At 55.3% G+C, this 21,574-nt stretch overlaps 1 protein-coding gene across 20 annotated transcripts in view; it reads right to left on the bottom strand.

Annotated features, from left to right (window-relative positions):
- Nucleotides 1-409: 409 nt before the first annotated feature.
- The window catches only part of ARAP1 (ArfGAP with RhoGAP domain, ankyrin repeat and PH domain 1), a 219,474-nt gene continuing 198,309 nt past the window's right edge, over nt 410-21,574 (bottom strand). For 13 of the 20 annotated variants that reach the window (XR_006285439.1, XR_006285436.1, XR_006285437.1 and 10 more), the window contains 7 exons: nt 21,197-21,310; nt 20,477-20,619; nt 15,710-15,792; nt 12,566-12,616; nt 10,975-11,038; nt 5,314-10,155; nt 410-4,420 (listed from right to left, as the gene is read on the bottom strand). Coding sequence is in view for 7 of the 20 variants with exons in the window: in XM_037914114.2 (XP_037770042.1) it covers nt 5,335-5,352; nt 10,000-10,155; nt 10,975-11,038; nt 12,566-12,616; nt 15,710-15,792; nt 19,259-19,291; nt 20,477-20,619; nt 21,197-21,310 (662 nt within the window). In the remaining 13 variants the exon portion in view is untranslated. Of the gene's footprint in view, nt 4,421-5,313; nt 10,156-10,974; nt 11,039-12,565; nt 12,617-15,709; nt 15,793-19,258; nt 19,292-20,476; nt 20,620-21,196; nt 21,311-21,574 lie in introns of all 20 variants that reach the window. The other 7 variants (XM_043527174.1, XM_043527170.1, XM_037914345.2 and 4 more) reach the window with 4 other exon arrangements.

Here is a 21,574-nt window from a genome sequence, read left to right as displayed (position 1 = left end):
GTAAGCTGAAGAAAGAAGGGGAGAGTGTCATTCTCTGCCCCCTGGTTCTCCCAGAAGGTGGGGTGTATGGGGGCTCTTTAGAGAGAGGAGAGTGGGCAGTCAGCAAATGAGACTCGTTAGGGCTCCTCAGAGTGTGATGGGTTAAAGACAAGGGCCTGAAAACAACATGACAGGGTCCAGCATTGCCATGCAGGCACTAGGGACCAGGCACGTGCTAACGGGAGGACAGACAGATTCACCCCAGGAGTAGAGACAGACCCAACAGTAGCCTAGCCAGGAATTTTCCAACAGGACATTTTTCCACGCTGCTTTGTCAAAAGCAAAACGTTTTGCAGAAACACGCTGATCTCAACATTTCATTTCAGGAAAACCAAACCAAAACCCAATGAACAGCTGCTCCGAGTCTCCCTTGGGAACAACTTTCCATTTCTTTATTTTATCTTAGATAACGTCGTAGCAAATTGAAAAAGTTGAAGTCGGAACAAAATGTTTCAAATTGATCTAAAACAATTCCCCTCCCCCCGCGCCCTGAAATTTCACATTGCGGGAAACGTCCGCGTTTTTTGGTTTCGTTCCATTTAGGAACAGAAAAGGAAAAAAAAAGACCTACAGAATGGAAAATCTGGTTCCTGACCATCTCGCTTCAATAGTTGGACTTTTCCCATCCATAACGCATACGACACAGAGTGTAAAACCCCAAGCAGCACGGAGGGGCCCCAATTTCAGTCCATTTTATGCCCACAAGGCATAAACAGGGGTCTCAGTCTTTCACCAAGCAGAGCAGTGAGCTGCTTCCAGCGTCTTGGATCTCCAGCCACAATAGCTTTCGACTCTGGTGCCTGTTTCTCTGCGGCCTGAGTGGGGCTCTTTATCCCGCTCTCTCTCTCACCCCTGGGGGACTCAGTTACTCCTAGCATTCACTCCCTGTTAATCATCTGCTATTCGTGTTGGCTTTGCTGAGCCAGCTGCACACAGACAGCGTCTGCTTCAGAAGCACGTTTCAAGGAGCCGTTTGGGGAATGGGAACCAACCTGACAACTGGTTCGAAAATCTCCAGCTAGCCAACAAACTAGATTCACTGGACGCCTCAGCATCATTAATGAATAACTGCTCCGTGCCCTGGTGTGGTACCTTAGACCTCCGCATGGTTGCAGCTGTTTCCTACACTCCTATGGCCAAATCCTGAGAGGTGGCGAGACCCATGGAGCGCCCGTGTCCTGTCTCATGGACATTACACCACAGGTGTAAGTTAGAGCAGCTCCTCAGCTGCTCCAATGAATGCCAGGGCCAAGTGGCATAGATCAGGAAGCCAGAAGTGGCTGCCTGACAGCCTCCATCATCTCCCTCTGTTCGAGAAGGCTGATTGGAGAAGCTCCTATTGCCCTTGGGGTGGAAGGTGAGGAGGTCTGCGATGGTCCTTAGTTCCTGGGGGAGTTGACTCCGCAGTCTGGGACCAGCCCCTGACAAAGTTCTGTCCCCTGCACAGATGATGGTGGAAAGTTCGACTGTAGCAGAGGAGCAGAGAACTCCACACCAGTCCCACTCCTGGCTCTGCAGGCTATTTTAGATACCCTGGGCAGAGGCCATTGACTACTCTGAAAATAAGGACCTTGTACCTGGATTCAGTGATCTGTGGGAAGCGGAGGGCAGGTCCGATGTGCTCGCGGGAGCCCATGTTGCTAAGGAGATATGCTGCAATGTTCTGTATTAGTTGAAGTTTCCTAAACCCTGAAGGCTTCATGCCCAGGTGTGTCATATTGCTGTAATCCAGAGGACAGGCGAGGAAGGCCTGAAAAACTGAGGCCAGGTCACCCTCCACCAGGATGGGATGGAATTCCCTAGCGAACTGGACATGCTGTTTCTGAGCAGCCAGTCATCTTGGTCTCTCGGCTTCTTTATGCAAAGAAACTAAGTTCCAGCACTGGCCATAGCTTGCCTGGTACTTTCCCCAAGAGTAGGGGGTGTTAACACCAGGCTCCTGGGCCTATTTCTACTTGGATCACTCCAGCTGGCCTCCTTAAATTCCCCTGTAGCTTCAGCAGGATATGGCATTCATCTTCACTTCCTGTCCTGACGTGGCATGCAATGCTGATGTTAACCAGCAGCTGTGTCCAGTCCCGACGCTGGCTACGTTTGAGTGTGTGAGGGGGAGTGAAATGTGATCTGAACCCCCCCCCCATCTAACCCTTACAATGCGGCTCTCCTAATGCTTAGAGATCCTTGGGCAAAAGAGGCTAAGGAAGTGCAAAACGTTTATTATCCCTATGGCCCCCTTTCCTTGGCCCAGGTTAACAGAATAAATGGCCGTGCTTAATTCTAACTTCAGTTTTCCAAGGCATTGCATCCAACCTGTTCTTTAGAGTGTGAGCCCTGATAGAAAGAGCAACATTACCCTTTCCTCCTTTGTAAAGTGCTCTGCCTTCCCCAGCTGAAAGGTGCTATATATAGATAGAACATTACTATTCTATTCCATACCAAATAGACGCTTACGTTAAGGTTATGTGGTTACAGACTGCTGCATAACCTTAACTCTTCCCTCTGGGTATGGGTTACAATACACTCTTTAATTACAGGATCAAACACTGGTTTCCCGCAGCACCTGCCTCATTCAGGGCACAAGCTGCCTGGCATGAAGTAAACAAGACAGCTGTTCACTGTGTGGTCCCTGCCTCATTCACCAGACAAGGAATGGGGCAGAGGTTTTGCAGAGAAAATGGCATGTGATCACATCATTAAACACTATACCATAATGCACGTGTTCAAGGGGCAGAGTTAAGGTTGCCTGGATAACCTTACTTTTGACATTTCCTGGCTTTTGGGTGCTTGACCATGCAGATGTAATGTTCTTTTAACCTTTTTGGGGTCTAGAATCTCCGAGGCTTTTAAAGAAAAGGGAGACTATTAAACAGAAGAATTCTCCCATGTAGCTAGTCACCTGGAGAACGCGCAGGCTTTGCCTGATACGTGCATTAGCGACTGATCGCTCGGCTCTCTGAGCACCCACTTTTGAACACTGAGGGAGTCAGAAACTGGCCTCTTTCTCTCTGTCCCAACTTAGAGTCCCGATGAAGGGGGCCGCTGCTCCTCCGTCTTGGCCTGGGGCCCTAAAATAATGGGCTCATGCTCCTCCATCTTCACCTCTAGCGGAAGCAACTGCCCCTCCCCCACTCCCCCATCTTGGCCTGCAGCCCCAAGACCGCGGGTCTTTGCCCCTTTATCTCAGCTTGCAGCCCAGGGGTAGCAGGTCATCCCCAGCATTAGCCTGCTGCATTCAGGCTGCCAGCCCCTCCCTTTGCCCTGCAGCATGGGGACACCATCACATGGACTTCCCCAGGCGTTTAATATTAACAATAACCAAGGAGGCCGTTGACCAGGACAGCACTGGCCCCTCTCCCTGCCCAGGACAAACGGCCCCACTCCAAGCTCAACTTAAGGCTGGCCCAGAGTCCCGTCCCCCCACACGCGCCCCAGTCTCTTGCTGCTTCCACCAGGGCCCCTCAAGCCACGCGTCCCAGCCATGACTCCACTCAGCCATCCCCACATGCCCGCGGCTGGGTGCTGGACTCTCCCCGCTCTAACGCCCTGCTGGCGAAGCTTTCACACGAAAGGCCCATGTGGCCATGGGATCGGGCAGCCTGGGAGAAGGAGAGAAGCGGCGTGTGGCTCTGAGGGGCCAGCAGCAGCGATGGGAGCCTTCCATCCGCTTCCCCCGTGGGTCGCCTTCAGCCCTTCTCCAACGTAGTGATACAGAACGGCTGGGGTTAGCCCACCGCTCCTCCTTGGGAGGGTTTAATGCTTCCACCAGCAGAAGCACCCTTGCTGGAAGGTCTCTGCCTGGCCTGGCTGGGTGGTCCTTGCTGCCCTTCCGTGGCTTGCGGTTTCAAATAGAGAGAAAGAATTTTAAAGAAAGCAAGAGTGCCCCCAGCCCCTAACCCCTCCCGGAGCAGCAGCTGGCACCAGAGAGGGGCCATCCCAGTCTGCGCCCTTCCAGTTTTAATTCAGGACCCAAGAAGAAGCAAGAAGCAGCTGGTGATGGGGGAGAAAGACACTCCCAGGTGAAGCGATGGGTCCAGAAAGTCCATCCCAGCACAGCTTCCTCTGCCCCGTCTCTGGGGTTCGGCTGGTCACGGCACGGACAGCCGGCGAGAAGAGTGATGAGACAGTGTCTGCTTGAATAATTAATCCTTTAGAAGCCGCTCTTTGCCAATGGATTCATTTTCCTTAAATCAAACACAGATGCTTATTGTTTTGCGGCTGCTGTCGGCTTTGCCGTAGAAGGAGATGATTGGATCAAGGGGCTGGCACACATTCTGAGAGCCCCCCAGTTTCCGTGCAGACCCCGCTGGATGAGCAGGGACAATGCAACATGACTTGTGCGCACCTGGGCTCTCAGGCTGGCTCCCCCCTCTCGCAAACGGACCTGGGGACAAAAAGAGAGAGACACTAGGCTGACTCCCAGGGAGAGAGACCGCTGGCCAGCCGAACGGCTCCTCCAGGGCCTTTCCCTGCCCCTCTGGCTCCTGCTATCCCTCCCCACTCACATCTCGCACTCTCTGGGCTGCTTTCTCCACCCTGCATGGCCCAGAGCAGTGCTTTGCGGCCCGTCCATTGGAGATGGGCCCGCTATGTCGTTAAGGGGGGTGGCATGGTTTTGGGGGTTCAGGAGGGGACTGGGAGTCTAGGTCAGCTCCTGGGTCCTTCTCCTGGCTCTGACTCTGCTTCACTTGAGTGATTTTGAGCAAGCCACGGAGGCCAAACTGTGGGTGCCCATAGTTAGGCCCCGAGACCCTCCCTGAATAGATTCGGCCAGGTTTTCAGAAGTGCTGAGGGCCAGCGGCTGTCACTGCCAGCCCGGCAGGAGATGTAGTCTCCATACCTGGGCACAGTGCAGGTGCCGGCTTGCTGGCGTTACCCACACTAGCACAGCGCAGCTCTCTGACCCTGCCAGTCGGCTCACAGATCAGGCAGTACCAGGACATGCCTTTTAGATCCAGACCTCCTGGTTTGAACCCCATGGAGAGCCGGGCCAGGGACAGCCGGGATCGAGATGGAAACTGTAGACTCTATTACACAGGTCCCAGCTTGTCATGCGACCTCCTGATCCGAGCAGCGGCCGCTTGAGGGGAGATGGAGCGGGCCAGATTGTGGGATCCGCTGTGAGCTGTAGCTCTGCAGGGAAGACGAAGACGGCTCTAGGCTAATTCTGGCCACCGAGCTGCCATCGGGTCCCGGGAGCTGGGGGAAGATCTCCCCGGCACACACCGTGCCGCAGAGCACTGCAAACAAGCAGGAATGCTTGAAGCACTGAATTACCTGATGTGTTAGGCCTCCGGCTCATACGTTTCGAAGCAGCTGGAGAGAGAGAAAATAAGGAGGAAGGGGTTAGTTTTCCTTCTCCGACATGTACGTTGGTGGCATTAAGTAGCTGGAAGGGCTGCACTCCTTGGCTCGGAACGATTGTGGGTAATTAGATGAAGGTGACAGGGCTGCTCCATGGGGAACAAAGGGTTAACTCTGGCTCAGTTTCCCCTCCCGCTGTGCACCCGTATCGATTAGCTGCCTGGGCCTGGGAGAGGGCGAAGGGACGACCTTCACTTTGTAACTACCCTATGAAGCCGAGAGTGGCCGCTATCTGGGTCTCTTCAAGCATCTTTCACTCCAGGATGCCAGACACCACAGGGTGCGGGGCAGGAGCTGAGGTTAAACGACTTGCCTGAGACGGGAGCTCAGCGGTGGACCCGGGAGAACTCAGCTGCTGAGACCAGCAGGCCAGTCGCAACCGTCTCCACCACCACGGCCTACTGAGCACCGCCACATCAGCCGGCGTGACCACCGATGATGGTGTTGCACCAGGCCTCGTGCAGTGAAATTGCCAGATCTGGCTGAATCCTGCAAACCCACGAACCTCAGGGGCAGGCCTGCCGGCACCTCTGTCTCTTTTAGAGGCACCCGGCACATCACATGCTCATAGAAACACACTGGCAGGAGCTGGGGGTTGGTCCCTTAGCCAGGCTGTTCCCGCCCCCACCCAACCCGCATTACCTCACGCTGTTCACGCCCCCCCTCAGGGATGGTGCAGGCATAAACCTCACCAGGGTGCTTCCTTAGAACCAAGAGCCACTGTATCGTAGTCCTGTCTGTCTGGGGACATGTCCATTTCTACAGCATCCACCCTCCCCAGGAGTAACAAGCACTGTGCGGCAAACCCCAAGTGCTTGGGGAGATGCCCCATCCTCCTGCAGAAAACAGGGTACTTGGGAAGCCGATGATAAGACCTCATGGCCCCAAGGCCCTGGCTTGTAAAAGACACACACTATTTGCCTTGGGCAAAACAGTGAATTGCTATAACCCAGGCCTGAGTCACAGGGAATCATTATTAGCAGTTTCCCGCTCACGCGTTGCAACGGCCTCACTCTCAAACTGCCTTTTCTTTACTCCACAGTCTGAGCGGGAATACTGGAAACTCGAACTGTGCTGCTTTGGGATTGGTCCAAAAAAAAAAAAATATCACGTGATATTGATTGGAGGAGAACCTAAGTGCATCTCGCACAAAGACTTCCAAGTGTGACTTTAAAAATCCCTTCCTGCGAGCATTGTGAGCCCATCAAACGTTTCAGCCCAGACTGCCACAGTGTCTGAGCACCCCACAACTCCCCTACACGGGAACTATTATCCCTGTTTAGCCAGATGGGGAGCGAGAGCCCGGAGAGATGCAGTGACTTGACCAAGGTCAGTCTGTGGCAAAGCGGGACTTGAACCCAGGTCTCTGTCCAGCACCTTTACTGCATGACCGTCCTGCCTCACTCGCACGCCTGAGGGGAGCGACCACAAGATGTGCCACAAACACATCCCTGGGAAAACGGCCTGTATTATCCAGCCAGCTGCACAAGTAACAACCCCAGCAGCGGCAGCTGCCGGAAAACGTGGCAGCCTTTGCGTCAGAAGAACAAAGGGGCACTAGGTTTAATAGCCTGGCAAATGCTTGGAGCCACGGTACAAACATCAGCCAAGCAGAGATGTCCCATTTCTGCGGAACCAGGCCCACGGCCAAGGGGGCTGGCACAAAAGCCGCAGAGGAAGGGGGAAGACTCCGCCCCTAATCTTGACCCCTCGGATCTGCTGGGGGATGAAGAGTCTCGCCCCAGCAGCCGATTCGAATACGCCCGAGCAGCTTCAGATGGGGAGGCAGGGGCTTGCATCGGAAAGGGATTTTCAGCTGTAACTGGGGCTCTCTGAATCGGTGACGGTGCATCATGCCCCAAGAGACAGCCCGTCCCATCAAGGGCCAGGTTAGGATCAGCCCTTGCTCAGGGAAGCAAAATCACACTGAGAGGGGCAGGAAGGAGGCAGGGCCGCAGCCCGGCTCTGCCTGTCCCAGCACAGCACACCTGTCTAACCAGGCGCTCCTGAGCCCCGGCTCGCAGCCAGAGGGATGTGCTCAGGTACAGCGCCCCGGCGCTCTGGCTGATCTCCGAACCATCCCAGAAACAGCAGGGGAGAGAATTGCCGGCACATCACCAGTTACTCTTCAAAGACTCAGCACTCTTCCTCGGGACTCACCAGCTTTCCCACCCGCCGCCCCATCAGGCCCCCCTTTCACGATGCCTTTTGTTCCCAGCTTTCAGAGCAAGGGGGTTGGAGACCGAATCATTTCTCCGTCTGCCAGCTCAAGCCCTTCCTTGCTCAATGCACCGGGCGCCCAGAGTGAACGCACAATGGGCCCCTTGACAGCTCGGCCACGAGGAGTCCGAACATCCTCAGGGAGTTGGCAATAGCTCTAGGCAAATGGGCCCTGGTTCAATGTACTCAGCACCTCAAAGCTACGCTGCGGAGAGATTTCTTGAGCATGCTGGCGGGGGTTATACAAGGGAGCCCCATCCTTTTAGGAATTATACCGCACCCACAGGCAGTTTCGCTTAGTGGTTAGAGCACGGGAATCCGAGTCATGCCTGCCATGGATTTGCTGTGCCCCGTCCCCCGGGTAAAGTCACCTAAACTCTCCGGGCCCCGGTTTCCCCATCTGTCAAATAGAGCTAATGATGCTGGCCCACCTCCCCGGGTTTGGTGAGGGTGAATTCACTGATGTGCACAAGGGCAGAGGGTTATTAATTTGGGGATCTCCTGAGAAGATGCAGCTCCCAGGGGCTTCCCTGCGATGCTGCATGCTGACAGCGGTGTTTCAGATGCCATTGGCAGACCGTTGGGCAGCGTTTCCTGACTGGGGGATCTGGGCTGTCTAAGCCCCGCACAGCCCTTGCGCTCCCCACCCTTGAGGCTGGCGGCGGCTTGGCCAGGACTCGCACCGAATGCTGCTCTCGCACCCTCTGCCCCATCCCAGGCGTGCGGGGCTGAGCCAGCTGCCTCGGTGCAGCACCCGCTGTCTGCAGTTCGGCCTGCGGACACATCCTGAGGGACAGAGACGGGAAATGGCTGCCAGCTGCAGGGTTAGCCCCAAACTCTCGAACCGAGCAAGAGCAGAAGAGGGGAAGCAAACACGAAGCAGAGTCCGACCGGGCCCCAGGCTGGGGGGCATTTCTCCCCGTCCCCTCTGCCAAGCAAAAAGCCAGACGCATCCCATTGTAAAGAGCCACGCTGGAGATCCCGTTCCACCATAGCTGTCATTATAAACCTGAGGGAAGGCAGGGCCCGGGGTGCTATGCGCTGCATGCCCTGGATCTCCCCGGCAAAGGGCGCTTGTACTAACAGACCTTTAACCATGGACATCGTGAATTCAGTGCTAGGAAGTGTTGCTCCCTTCCTGACCCACAGCGGAAATACAGCCCATGCAGTGGTGGGGCAAGCTTCCTGCCCGGACACCTGCCCAATATGCCATGACCCTGCCCTGAACTGACCCCTTTAGAGAGGCCCGTTCAGTCCCTGGCTTCTCTGCAGAGAGGCCTGCTAGTGGCCCCTTGTGAAGATGGTGTTTGTGTAGGAATGCTTGTCTGCTAGCCATTGGGCTGAGACCCACCGGTTCATGTCATGGCCCCCACCCATTGGAGTCATGGTTTTTTGCCACACAGACACTGGTCCATTAGGAACTGGCGTGAGACCCGCCAAGCTCATTTAACACCAAGCCACTGAGCAGTAACGAGGTTCAGTCCCTACCAACCTGGGCTTGTAGCTGGAAAGCATCGGATGGCCAATTGCCCAGTCCCCAAGCCATGGAGGAGGAGCTGGCCAGGATGAACACTGCTACCTGCCAGTGGCTTCCCTCTGGCCACCAGCCGCATTCCTTAGACCCAGCTGTCCTGCTTTCAGGGCCCAGGAGAAAAGCTTCTGGTCAGGTTTATAACAGCAATAAGGACCCCCAGGATCAGTCCGTTGGCAATCAGATAAAGACCAGCTCTTTGCTAACTGCCCACACCCAGCTAGTCCTTATCTGAGTTGCCGACTGTTGGTTCGGGCCTTGTTGCTCAAGCGAAACCAAGAAGTTTCCACGTTTGTGGAAGAAACAGTAGACAAATCACAGTCTGCAGTAGCCTCTCCGGCAGTCCCCCATGCTGCCATTGCGTGTGGACAGAGTCCAGACCGAGGAGAGGGAAAGGAGAGGGACAGGGAGCGGATTTGTAACGGAGAAGGAATTTCAAAGCAGCGACCCCAATTACCAGGAGAAATCATCTGCCGAGCTGCATCCCCTGTTGCTGCATCACGCCTGCAGGTACCTCCCTGCCGACCGTTGGACAATGGGCCCCTAGGCCTGCTGGGGACAGTTACCCAACACGGGCAAAGAACGAACCCTGCCCTCGTTGGCTTTGGTTGCTCTGAGTCAATGACTAGGACAGAGGCCGGGAAAGGATTGCGAGCCAGGCTAACAGCAGAAAATGCTCTGTGTTCGCCAACCCCACCCAGCTCTCGCCTACTGATCTCACTCTGGAGGAAACCCCCGGGTGTGGGGATCCTGCGCCCGTCCCACCTGCTCGACAGGCGTGATGCTACGAGCCAGTGGGATGCCACTCCCTGCACCGTGAAACCCAGCACCGATTGGTTGTCACTCACAGTTAGCGGATCAGCAGCAAAAGCAGCCACACTGTTCCTCATCTCATTCTCATTGCCCCGCAGAGGGATGAGCGAGATGTTACCCAACCTGGAGTCCTGCTGCGTCCGCGACGCCCGCACCTTGGAGGATTCGGAGGGCCACACGTTCCCGCCATTCTGGGGAGGGAGAGCAGACACATGGCGAGTGAGCAGGGAAGCGGCCAGCGCTGCTGGAACAAGCCTGGGATCTCTGTGTGCCAGTGAACGGGGCCTCACTGAGTGCTGTCTAATTCAGACGCAGAGCGGCGCCAGCGGCCCTCAATGCTGTCCGGCCAATGCGTCTCAACTCAGTCCGGAGAGCAACCAGAGCCCACTGCAATGCTGCACCAGCTGGACTAAGAGCCACCAAAGCATTTCACATACGGCTCTGGACAGAGATCAGAGACTGCAGTACCGAGCGGGGCCGGGAGCTAGTGGCCAAAGGCTTTACAGCCCTTTCAAGGGGATCTTTGAGCCAGCTGGTCAGCAGATCAATGACCGATGCTGCCCCTCTCCAACACACCTGCTCAGCTACCTACCTGCCATACTTATCTGGCCCCCATCACTATCGTTACTGTGTTTATGCTCTCCCACCCCTCTGTCCCCATTTTACAGATGGGGGAACAGAGCCCTGGAAAGGCTGTGAGTTGCCCAGGGTCACCCAGGATCTTGGTGGTGGGGTAGGAATCGAACCCTGCTCTCCCACACCTCAAGCTAGTCTTCTAGCCATCAGACCATCCTTCCTCTTGGGCTGGCTGGGGGAGATGGTGACCTGGCAGTGTGGGCTGTGAAATGTGACTGTCCTGTCAGGCCGGCAGACCCCCATGCCAGGCCCCCCATGTGGCAGGGGGTGTATCCGAGCCATGCGGAAAGGCCCCTCTCTGCCCCCGTCCCCTCTCCCCCCGTCCTGAAGGATGGCAACGCGTGCTGAGGGGCCGCCCGCTGCTCAGGTGGTACCTGTACGTGGAGGAAGGTTGCGAACCACTCGCGCAGCTCCATCTGGGTATCGCAGCACAGGTACCTGGGGAGGAGATCAAAGGGGCGGTCAGGGTGGGCGAGTCCGGCCGGAGGTGACGTGAGCAGCGAGACGAGCCCCCTCCCCAGCCTGCCTGCGTCCAGTGTAGGGAATGCAAGCCACCTGCGGCAGAAATCCCACAGCAGATATGAAACACGACCGGCCCCACAGGCCGGCTCGCTTGCTCACAATCAGAGCGGCCTCAGTAGCTGTTATTCCAGGCCACAGCCGGATGGCTCCTGCCCAGCGCAGGGCACAGGGGCTGCTGGCTGCCCTGGGTCCAGCCCTGGCACTTGCGACCAGTGGGGTTGGATCTGCTGGGGTAGCCGGAGGCAGGGCCATCTCTAGAGAGAGCCGTGACCCTGCAGTGCTCCCTGTTTATGTATCAGTGGCATGTTCCCCCAGGAGGCTGCACTCAGGTTTCCTTTCAAGCATGGGTTTGTTTGCAGCTGGGAGAGATTGATTCCGGCTCATGAATCTGATTTGTTTGAATCTGACGGATCAGATTGGTTTGAGTCACGAATCTGATTTGGCCTTTGTGCCAGCTTGAAAACCAGGATCTTTAGGTATTCAAAATCAGGCCCCAACGTTACTGGGCTTTCAGCATCTCTCAGGATGGGGTCCTGGCTGGCAGGCTGTGGGCGTACATGGGTATCACCGTGATTAAGAAATACAGCTGTGTGTCGAGTGATCTATTCCTGACATCATCATTCTTGATCAGAGAACATCTGGAGCGTCGGATGATGAAAGCTGCTTCTGAGCTCTAGATAATTAGACAGAGACAGCAGCTAGGCTGGCAGAGCCAGAGGGAGGGAATCTAGGTCAGGGGTTCTCAAACTGGGGGTTGGGACCCCTCGGGGGGTCACAAGGTTATTACATTGGGAGGTTGCGAGCTGTCAGCCTGCACCCCAAACCCCACTTTGCCTCCAGCATTTATAATGGTGTTAAATACATAAAAAGTGTTTTTAATGTATAAGGGGGGGTCGCACTCAGAGGCTTGCTGTGTGAAAGGGGTCACCGGCACAAAAGTTTGAGAACCACTGATCTAGAGGGACAGATGGTTGAAGAAATGGACAGTGGCTCCTTTAAATAAAATGCTGGGGAAGGGGGTGAGAGAGAGCCCCCTCCTCTCTCCGGGATGGACTCAGCATTGCTGGTCTGTATGTCCTAGACCCCTATCCATAGAGATTCTCATTTAGCTCAAGTGACGGGGGCCCACAGATGGGGGTTTTAAGTAGCTACAGTCTGGCACGGCGATGAATTTGTTTCAATAATAACTGTACAAGGCCATGCAGACAGATCCTGGCCAGGGACATTTCTGTGCAGAAACGACTCCTCCTCCCCAAGTCTCCTGCGGCGGGGAAGTCCCGGAACCCCTTTGGTGCGCGAGCATGGTTCTGTTTCTGAAAGGAGCTCCGCCTCGCTCCCTGTCTGCCTGAACGCCAGCAGATCGGGGTCTGGGCCTGGCTAAGCTTAACAAACAGCTCTCCTCCAGCCAAACCCCCCGGGCCCCGGCCCACCACCGCTCCTTACCACTGTTGCTTTTCATGCTTCTCGTTTTCATAGAACACCGTGAATCCCCAGCTGCCAGGGAGAGAAGAGAACAGAACGCTGAATTCCAAGCTTTCCTCTCCCAAACGGCTCCCCACCTGTTAGGTTAGTAAGTTTTCCAACAGAGCACACCTGGTATCCCAGCAACCACAAGCCTCTCTGCATTACGGTGGCAAACTGTTGTGATTTGTCACCACCACCAGGCACTTTCCTCCATGATCTTTGCTTTTGGAGAGGCCAGGTGGCACTTGAGTCTATTGCTGGCATCCTCCGGCAATGAGAGGAACTCTCTGCAAAGGTCGGAAGGCTGCCACGTGCCATAAAACCATCCTCTCTCATGGTTTTGTGGTGCATTTGAACCCAGTGGATCCCCAAGTTTGCCTGCTGATTAAATGCAGCCACATCTGGGGTGGGGGATGTTTAACAGCACAATGCAACGTCACACAGCAGGGTAGCCCAGTAAAACAAAAGACATTAGCCCTGATTCTTCCCAGTTTTACGCCAGTGTCCAACCCACAAGTTGCCCCCAGGCACAGCCAGTGAGACAGCGATGTCCAAATCAACATCACGACCTACTGGGCATGAGTGGTGCTCTGGCAAAGATGCCAGCTCCATGGCCTCCATGTGGTACCGGCCGCCCACAGGAGCAGGAGGCAGGACTGTCTCTAGAGAGAGCCATGACCCTGCAGTTCTCCCTGCTTATGGCATGTTCCCCCGGGAGGCTGCACTCAGGTTTCCTTTCAAGTGTGGGTTTGTTTGCAGCAGGGAGAGACTGATTCCGGCTCACGAATCTGATCTGTTTGAATCTGACGGATCGGACTGGTTTGAGTAACGAATCTGATTTGGCCTTTGTGCCAGCTTGAAAACCAGGATCTTTAGGCATTAGCAATACTGGGCTCTCAGCATCTCACAGGATCGGGCCCATTTTTAATAAGGCAGGTCCAATCCAAACCCCACCCCACAAGGCAAGAGCCTAGCCGTGCCAGAATCTATGGCAATCAGTTAGCACGTGGGCAAGACCCACCAGCCAGACCCCAGACCCCTGGGGAAAGAATTCTCTGTAGTAACTCAGAGCCCGTCCCATCTCCGACACTCTGCCTGAGTAGGCTGCCTGGATCTGTCTCCAAACCGCACCGAGGAAACATCTGTGCCTGCTCGTGCTTCATGCCCTCCTGGCACCAAGTGCCAGGCTCTGCTGCCGCCTGTGGAGGGCGAGAAACCCAGGTGGGGGAGCCTGTTCCCCACTCTGGTTCCACAGCCCAGCGGGGCTATCAGCTGGCAGCTCCTCCGCCGAGCTATCAGCATGTGCGTGCACCTGGCGTGGATCATGAACTCCCCGATACCTGCTCCTCTTGCAGTGAGAGGGGGACCCTGGCGCACGTCTACGTCGAGGGCGTCAGGCTGCAGCTGCTCCAGAACCTCTTACTGAGGCTCCGGCTGCACTTTTCCCCCACTTTCTGATCCAGGCACACCCTACCCCTGGCCTCCTTGTCAACCTCCTCCTGGCACTGGCCAAGATGGCCGCCGTCCATCCCAGCAGGAGGAAGCTGGACGTGGGAGTGGGGGGGTTGCTCTGCGACCGGGGGTTCCTATTTATGGTGCCATCTCTGACCATGCCCCTGGGCAGAGTGCCTCTGGACGGTGCCCACTGACTCCTCTGCGGAGCGGTGGGCGCTGTCAGAGGTTCTCGGCTTGGTTTCCCCCTTTTGGATCTCAGATTTTAACCTTTAACCTTCACTCCTGCCCCTGTTTTTTCATTTGCGGTCCCCAGTATTTACTTGTGGCTGGCAGTCAGTGACTCCTTCCCCTTGCCTGAGGGGGCGAGTTTTGAGCTTTGGGGGAGCGAAGGCCCGCAGCTCCCAGCAACCCCACGCTCAGCCCTCTCCACTCAGAGCGGGGCACAGGGACCGTTAGGCTGGCATGGAATCAGGGCAGAAGGCGTTGAAGGGGCAGGCCAGCACTCTTCCTCCCTAGAAGTGCTAATCCCTTGGCAGGCTGGGGCTCTGGGGATGCCAGGGGAGGGATGGAGAGCAGCCGTGTGTGTCCCAGACACAGCCTGAGGCTCGGGAGGAAGAGGACTGTGGCTCGCTAGGCTGCTCTGACATCTGGTGGCAAGAAGCCAGAGAACAGGAGAAGCCCCAGCGATTGGGACTGTGCGCGGATCCTTTGCTGACACCTGCAGCACTGACAACGCACCCAGGCTTTGTTCCCGGCTTTCAGCCGCCCACGGGAACAGCAGAGAGCAGCAAACCTCAGAGCTTAACGCACAACAGCGAGACAGCTGAGTCTTGTGCAGCCCGGGGCAAAGGCGCCTCCACGGGGTTTTACGCACCTCTGCTTCCCGGCACACAGCTCTGCTCCATGGGCAAGGTGCAGCAGCTAACACCGGGTTCACAGCAGGGAAACCACAGCACTGTTGTGCAGGCAGCTGATGGCTCCTCGCCCTGCAGCTTGGCTTTAGCATGACAGTGATGTGGGTCAGTAGAGACCGAGTGGACTGCGTTGCGGGCTGGGAGCTCAGCTCTCCCGGTTCTGCCACAGCACGGCCTTGGGCAATTCCACGGTCCGTCTTTGTGCCTCAGTTTCCCCTTCTGTGAAATGGGGGCAGTGCTATTGGCCTAGGATGACCGTCACCTCCATAAAAGTCAGCAGCTGCTTACCTGGATCCTCAACGGGGTTCCTAGGCACGACTGCAGTACAGTAATAAATAACTGGAATGGATCCTGATGGAAGATATGATAGCAGCGCTCCATTCCAACCGTTTATTACTGTACTGAGATCGTGCCGAGAGGCCCCATGCAGGATCCTCATTGCGCCAAGTGCAGTGCTCAGAGCATGAATGAACGAAGCCTCGCAATCTCACACTCAGCTGTACCATCACCCCTATTTCACAAATGGGGAAACTGAGGCAAAGAGTGGAGAAGTGACTCTCCTGAGACCCCCCAGCTATTTGCTGGCAGATCCGGGAGTTGAATCCAGAGCTCCCAGCTCCCCATCCCTCTGCTCTATCTACTAGACCTTGTTCATTGCGTTGCCATGGTGGCCCCATGGCTTCCTGCTGGCAGGGCTGACTGAGCTCAGGACCCACGAGAAGTGCCGCTGTTCAGACTCCAACCCATTGCTCACCAGGACGGAGGGCGCAGTTTCTTCTTAATTCCCAGGTAAACTTTCAGATTCTTGACTGGCCACTCTTTCTCCGGTCTGTGGCTCTGGGAAGACAGAAGGACAAGAGGGAGTCAGAGAGAGAAACAACCCAACATCAACAGCGAACCCATTGCCACGGTGCAGACGCATACAATCTGGATCAGCTTCCAGTTCTGATTGCTGGGGACAGTCCATTCTGGTGAGCTCAGCTCCAGTGAGCAGAACTCTGAATGATGCCAAAGCAACACACAAACAGAGGAAGGGTTTTCTTCCCTCAACAACAGAAATACCCTTCTGGGACAGACAGACATGAATATAACGCCTTCTTAGAGACCAGCCTGCAATAGAGCACCAAGGGCAAGCAGATGGTGCAGTGCTGTTCTCCTGACTCACCCAGCAACCAGACCAGGTGGTTCTATCAGTTTCAGCCTCAGGGTTTCAAAGGGTTGAGTAAAGAGGAGGAGGAGGGGGTGACACAGAAGGTCTTGCTCGGAAAAGAACAGGAGGCAGCTCCTCATGTTTTGTGGTTCTGAAGTGTAAAGGTGAATGCCAGGAAGGAATGGGAGTGTGGGGTGTGTGTCTTGAGCGGAGAGTAGGGTTGGAGCTCTGCCACTCACAGACCTTGCTGAGGCAAATCCTGTCCTCAGATGTGCATGTGTAACCCTAATGCTGGCTGGGGGGGAGGCCTGACCCGCATTAGGGTCTTGTTCACACTGCCCCCCCAAGCCATCGTATGTACACTCCTGCTCTGCCTGGGCCCCATGGAGCTGGGATTGGGGCTGGTATCCCAGAGCAGTTAGGAGCTGGGATCCCACGAGCACAGACACAGACCTGTATTTAATGCTGGGGCTGTGTGCATACAAACAGAACGGGCCCAGCTGCACCTGCTCCCCGCAACCTGTCTGTGACATCCCAACAAGCCCTACAGACGGCGAGGCCGTGGCAGCAGATGGAGCCGTACTCCACAAAGATCCCGTTTCCATGTGAACATCTCTAAGGACGCGGGCTGAAGGAGAGCTGGGCGGAGGACGCAGGTGAGAGCCGCACAATGCGGGTTTTCCAGGCGGCGTCAGGGCCCCTTTGAGAGGAAGGAGCAGGGGTGAGAGGCATGGGTGGAACAGAGAGACATGACCCTGGCTGCTGGAGAAGGGCCCCAGCCACACCCCAAAATCCAAACGCAATTCACAGACTCAGCCTCCCTCTGCCAGCCAGCCCCACTCGCCTGCTCCTCGCTCCATGCTAATGGAGTTACTGCCTTCACCGCCAGGCCAGCCCTCCTGTACATCTGGCCCTGGTTCATTCCTCAAACACCCACCAACAAGCCTGCATTGAGACCTAGACATCCTGGCCTGGAATGGCTCACACGGAAATTCCAGACCTGCCTATGCGGAAGGCGGGGCCGCGTTCTAGGTGTGGAATTGTATGTTACAGGCGTGTTACCTACGAAAGAGCCACTTTCATGTCAGCTCATGCCGCGAGCCACAGGAGTTCAGCGATACAATGTATGCTCCCTGTGTGGCATGCACATACACCCGATGTCTGCTTTGTTCCACCCCGCACTCCGGGGAAGATTGGGTTCAGATCTGAATTTTGTCACTGGCCCCCTCCTTCTAATGGCCCAAACCAAACTCCCAGACCTGATCTTTGGGCTCTCAAACCATCCAGCACTTGGCAGCTTGGGCCCATGGTTCCTATTTACTAGGGCTGGTTCTGAGTTACGCCGGGGCACAATTCAGTCTCCAGGCTGCTCCTGCTTAGGCCCCACATGAATATGGCTGATTATATTCATATATACAAGACTCAAAGGGAGCAGTTTACACAGTCAAGTCTCAGGCACGTTGCACACACAGAAAAGGCGAATTGTAATTACAAAACCATCGATCTCACACTGAGCCACTTACAAAAGCGCCCCTGGGTCATGGTGTGGAGTTGGCAATGCTGATTACACGCAGGAAAGATCAGCATTGAACCGTCAGGCAGCAGTGCCTGCGAGCGTCCAATCAAGGGAGAGGAATTGCTTGGGCTGATGTGTGTGTGTGTAACTAGGAGTGATGGGACAGAACCGTCCTCTGAATGCCAGAACCCCCCCGCTCATTGGTGAGGTCTGCTCGACTGCAGAATAGCTCTCCCAAGGGAAGAGGGGGGGAAGCCCCATCAAACACAACATTGACACGGGACTGGACAAAGCCCCGAAGGCACACTGGGGGGGAACATTCCTGCGCTAGATGGGAGATGCACTGAATGACCTACTAGTAGACTTGTTTCACCCATCATTTCTATAGTTCTACAGTTATCCGTGGTCCCTCAGGGCCTCCCGCCCCGGGACAGGCAAGTGGTGAAAAACTGTCTAACTCCCATTCATCATCCTTTCACGCCCTCCTGCCTGGGAACGTCTGCTACCACAGAAGGGCACTGCAGCCAGATGAACTCCTCAGAGGGACTATTAGACCTCCCTCGTTAACCTTGGGAACAATGCTTTTTTCCTGATGGCCAAATGAGCGCTGGGGGTGGATTACAAAAGCGTTTTCAGTCCCAGAAAGCTCAAGAATTCTTGAGGGGAACAGGCACTTTAATATTTCAACCACCCCTGCACATACGAGGGGTCCAAAATTGTGCCCACAGTGGCAGCAGGTTCACTGGAGGTAGTACCCCCTAGATCACCGGGTGGTGACAATCTGGTCAAAGCCTCCTCTTTCAATATTCCACATCACCCCTCACCCAGGAAGAAAGGAAGGATGGTGCAGTGTTAGGGCCCTGACCTGGGACTTGGGAGACAGGGTTCAATACACAAACTTCCTGTGTGAGCTTGGGCAAGTCATTTAGCCTCTGTGCCTCAGTTTCCCCCCGTACAAGGAGGATAACAGCCCTGCCCTGCCTCCCAGGGGTGTTGTGAGGTGCTCAGATACTGTGGTAACAGAGATACAGGGGACTTTCGGCAAACATGATTTCATTTTGGCAATAAGACACCCTGCTTTCACAGGCGCTGTTGCTTCTGGGATTTTCACGGAGCCCACTGTCTTTGCCCGTTCCCTAAGGTTGCTGGTGTAACTTCCCTCGCCATGGCAACACACGCCTGACCTCTCTCATTACAGCCGCTAGTTACAGTGCATGTCAGGTGTCTTTGGGAACACAGCTCTCAGGGTGGAGGGATGTGCACGGGTGTGGGTGTGGGTGTGTCCACACACAGCAGTCAAGACATTTCCATCGCTTACAAGAGACCACTGAACTCAGTGGGGGCTGGATCAGCCCCTAAAAAACCACTGTGGTATTCCACAGGAAGATCTATTGTTTTGTATCATTGTTACACAATACTGCTGTATTTTTTCCCATGATTTCCCTTGGTGATAGTGTGAATCCATTTTTTTCGGATAAGGAAAACCATGTACTCATGTGTCCCACACAAACACACCCTTGAATGTGTTTAGCAGCTGGATTTGGGTTTGACCCAGGGCAACCTTGTAAGGCAAGAGAGCAAATCAAAGCTCACAGATCATCCCGCTCAGCTGCAACACAACACACTTCTCTACTCACGTTTTCCACGGCAGGCATCCGCTGCTTCAAGGTCTGTTTAATAAAGGATCGGGGTTAAACCAGACACAGAGGATCACCCACAGACTGGGGAGAGGTGTGTGTGTTTTGGAGGCGGGCAAGTGCCACCCTCTGGGTAACCCCCTATTCTACCCCAGCACTGCCACAAAACAGGAGACTTGTAAAGCCAATGGGGATCTGCATCTCACTTCCCATGGAGCAGGGCCCGGAAGCTGCAAGGATCTGTGCAGTGGGGCACAGGGACTTGGGCACTTGGCCACAAAGGGTGTGATCTCTGCTGCGATAAATGGGACTTGAGAATGAGAAGTAAATAAGGCTCCAATGTGTTATAATGAATCTGACAACACTGGCCCTTTCTGCTTGAGCCAAAGGAGACTCCCCATTAGCTGCTAGCCGTAGGGGACCCATGACACACAGTGAAGCAGCTCCGATTCCATCCAGCAGAGGGAAGTGGTGCACACACAGACTAGGCAGTTTGCTACATGGGAACATAGGACTGGTAAGGACCTCCTGGGTCACTGAGTCCTGTCCCGGCTATCACAGGCAACTCTGTCATATAATCCCGGTCATAAATTTAACAAGCTCCATCTTAAAACCAGCTGGGTTGTTGGCCCCACTGCTCCTGCTGGGCGGCTGTTCCAAAACCTCCCTCCTCGGATGGTCAGAAACCGTCTTCTCACTTCCAGACTACATTTACTCAAGCCCAGTTCATCCCCATTTGTTCCTGTGCCAACATTATCCTTTAATTTCAAAAGCTCTTCTCCCTCCCTGGTGTATTTACAGAGCAATCCAATCCCCGCTCTGCCTGCACTTAGGCTAAATCAGGCAAGCCCTTCCAGTCGCCTCCCCTAAGACAGGCCCTCCACCCCGTGATCATCCTCACAGCTCTTCTCTGCACCTGTTCCCCTTTAAATTCCTCTCTCTTGACCATGGGTGACGAGAACCAGCTGAAATGCCTGCAGTCAAGTGCCACTGACCACAGTGTCGCCCCAAGGAAGAGCCCCCCCCCCGCAGCGAGATCTTACAGCTACTGGTAAGGAGAGGCAAAGAGTTAATGCCAGAGGGGAAGTGGAGCCAGAAAACAGGATGCTCGCTCAGGTCGGCTTGGTCAGCAGGGGTGCTGCAGGCCAGGAGGCATGGGAAAGGATGGTATGCCGGGACGGGAGATGGGAGAGGATTGTGGCAGCCCAGGGAGCTCACCCGCACTTCCTTGTAGAGCCTCAGGCAGCTGTGGTTCAGGATGAAATATCGGTCATGGAAGCCCGTGCTCAGCCCGAGCCCCAGAAGGTTCCTCTCTTCCCGGAACTTCATCATGCCGTGCTTGCTGTCGCCCACTCTGCTGGCTGGGGAGAGCAAAAGGGGGGAGGGCACAGAGCTGTTAGAGCCGGAGCGCGAGGGGTTAAACACACGGCTGCAGAGGGACACGGGCTGCAGCCCATGCAGCACCAGCCGGAGGGTAATTCCCATCCCGCCTCTAGCTGGCAGACAACGCACAGGGCCGTGGGGCTAGACGAGGGATCCCAGAACCAGCCCCACTGGTCCCGTAATTGGCAAATGACGGTTTCCACTGGGAGCGGTGGCCTCACGGAAAGGCAGGGACACACACACACACACACACACTCTCTCTGGGGCTCTGCAGGCCTCCCTTTGAGGGTTTCTAACCCTGCTCCCTTGTGTCCCAGGCTCTCTGCAAAGGAGTCTCCTCTTTCTTTGAGGACCATCTGGGTGCAGGATTCTACTTCCGCAATTCCAGGGCTCCATGTCTGGAGGATATCGAGGGCTACCCTGATGAACACTGCACCAGCCAGCTCTCTCGCGCTCTCTTTTGGACAATGAAGACAAGGGAGTGCAAGAACCCTGAGCAGCCTGGATCCTTTCTACACTGAGGTACATCTCCGACATACCCCTGCAGTCACCTACCTAGATAGATGAGCATATTCTCCATGGACAGCTGCTTCTTCACCACCAGGAAGCTGTCCGTCCCCAGGTCGTGCAAGATAGGCAGGACTTTCTCAGAGTAGTGCAAGGGCCGCTCTGCACGGGGGAGGAGGAACAGGTGTATTAATGCCCCCATCCGGCTTACCCCCTCCCCTGCGACCCTGCTGACGGTGACCAAAGCTGCGTGTTTTAATTCAACTCTTTCCGAGCCTACTAACCGCCGCTTGGGGGAGGATTATCATTTTACATGTAGAGAGCCTCTTCAAGTGCTTTACAAACTATACCCAAGCATCTCTTCCCCCACCACCAGAATGCAGCCACCTCTGGGGTGGAATGTGGGTGGCTGTTCGACAGCCTATA

The sequence above is a fragment of the Chelonia mydas genome, chromosome 1 (genome assembly GCF_015237465.2).
Source record: "Chelonia mydas isolate rCheMyd1 chromosome 1, rCheMyd1.pri.v2, whole genome shotgun sequence".
NCBI classification, from domain to species: Eukaryota; Metazoa; Chordata; order Testudines; family Cheloniidae; genus Chelonia; species Chelonia mydas.
Note: the sequence above shows the minus strand (reverse complement) of the source record. Positions and strands in the feature narration are given on the sequence as shown.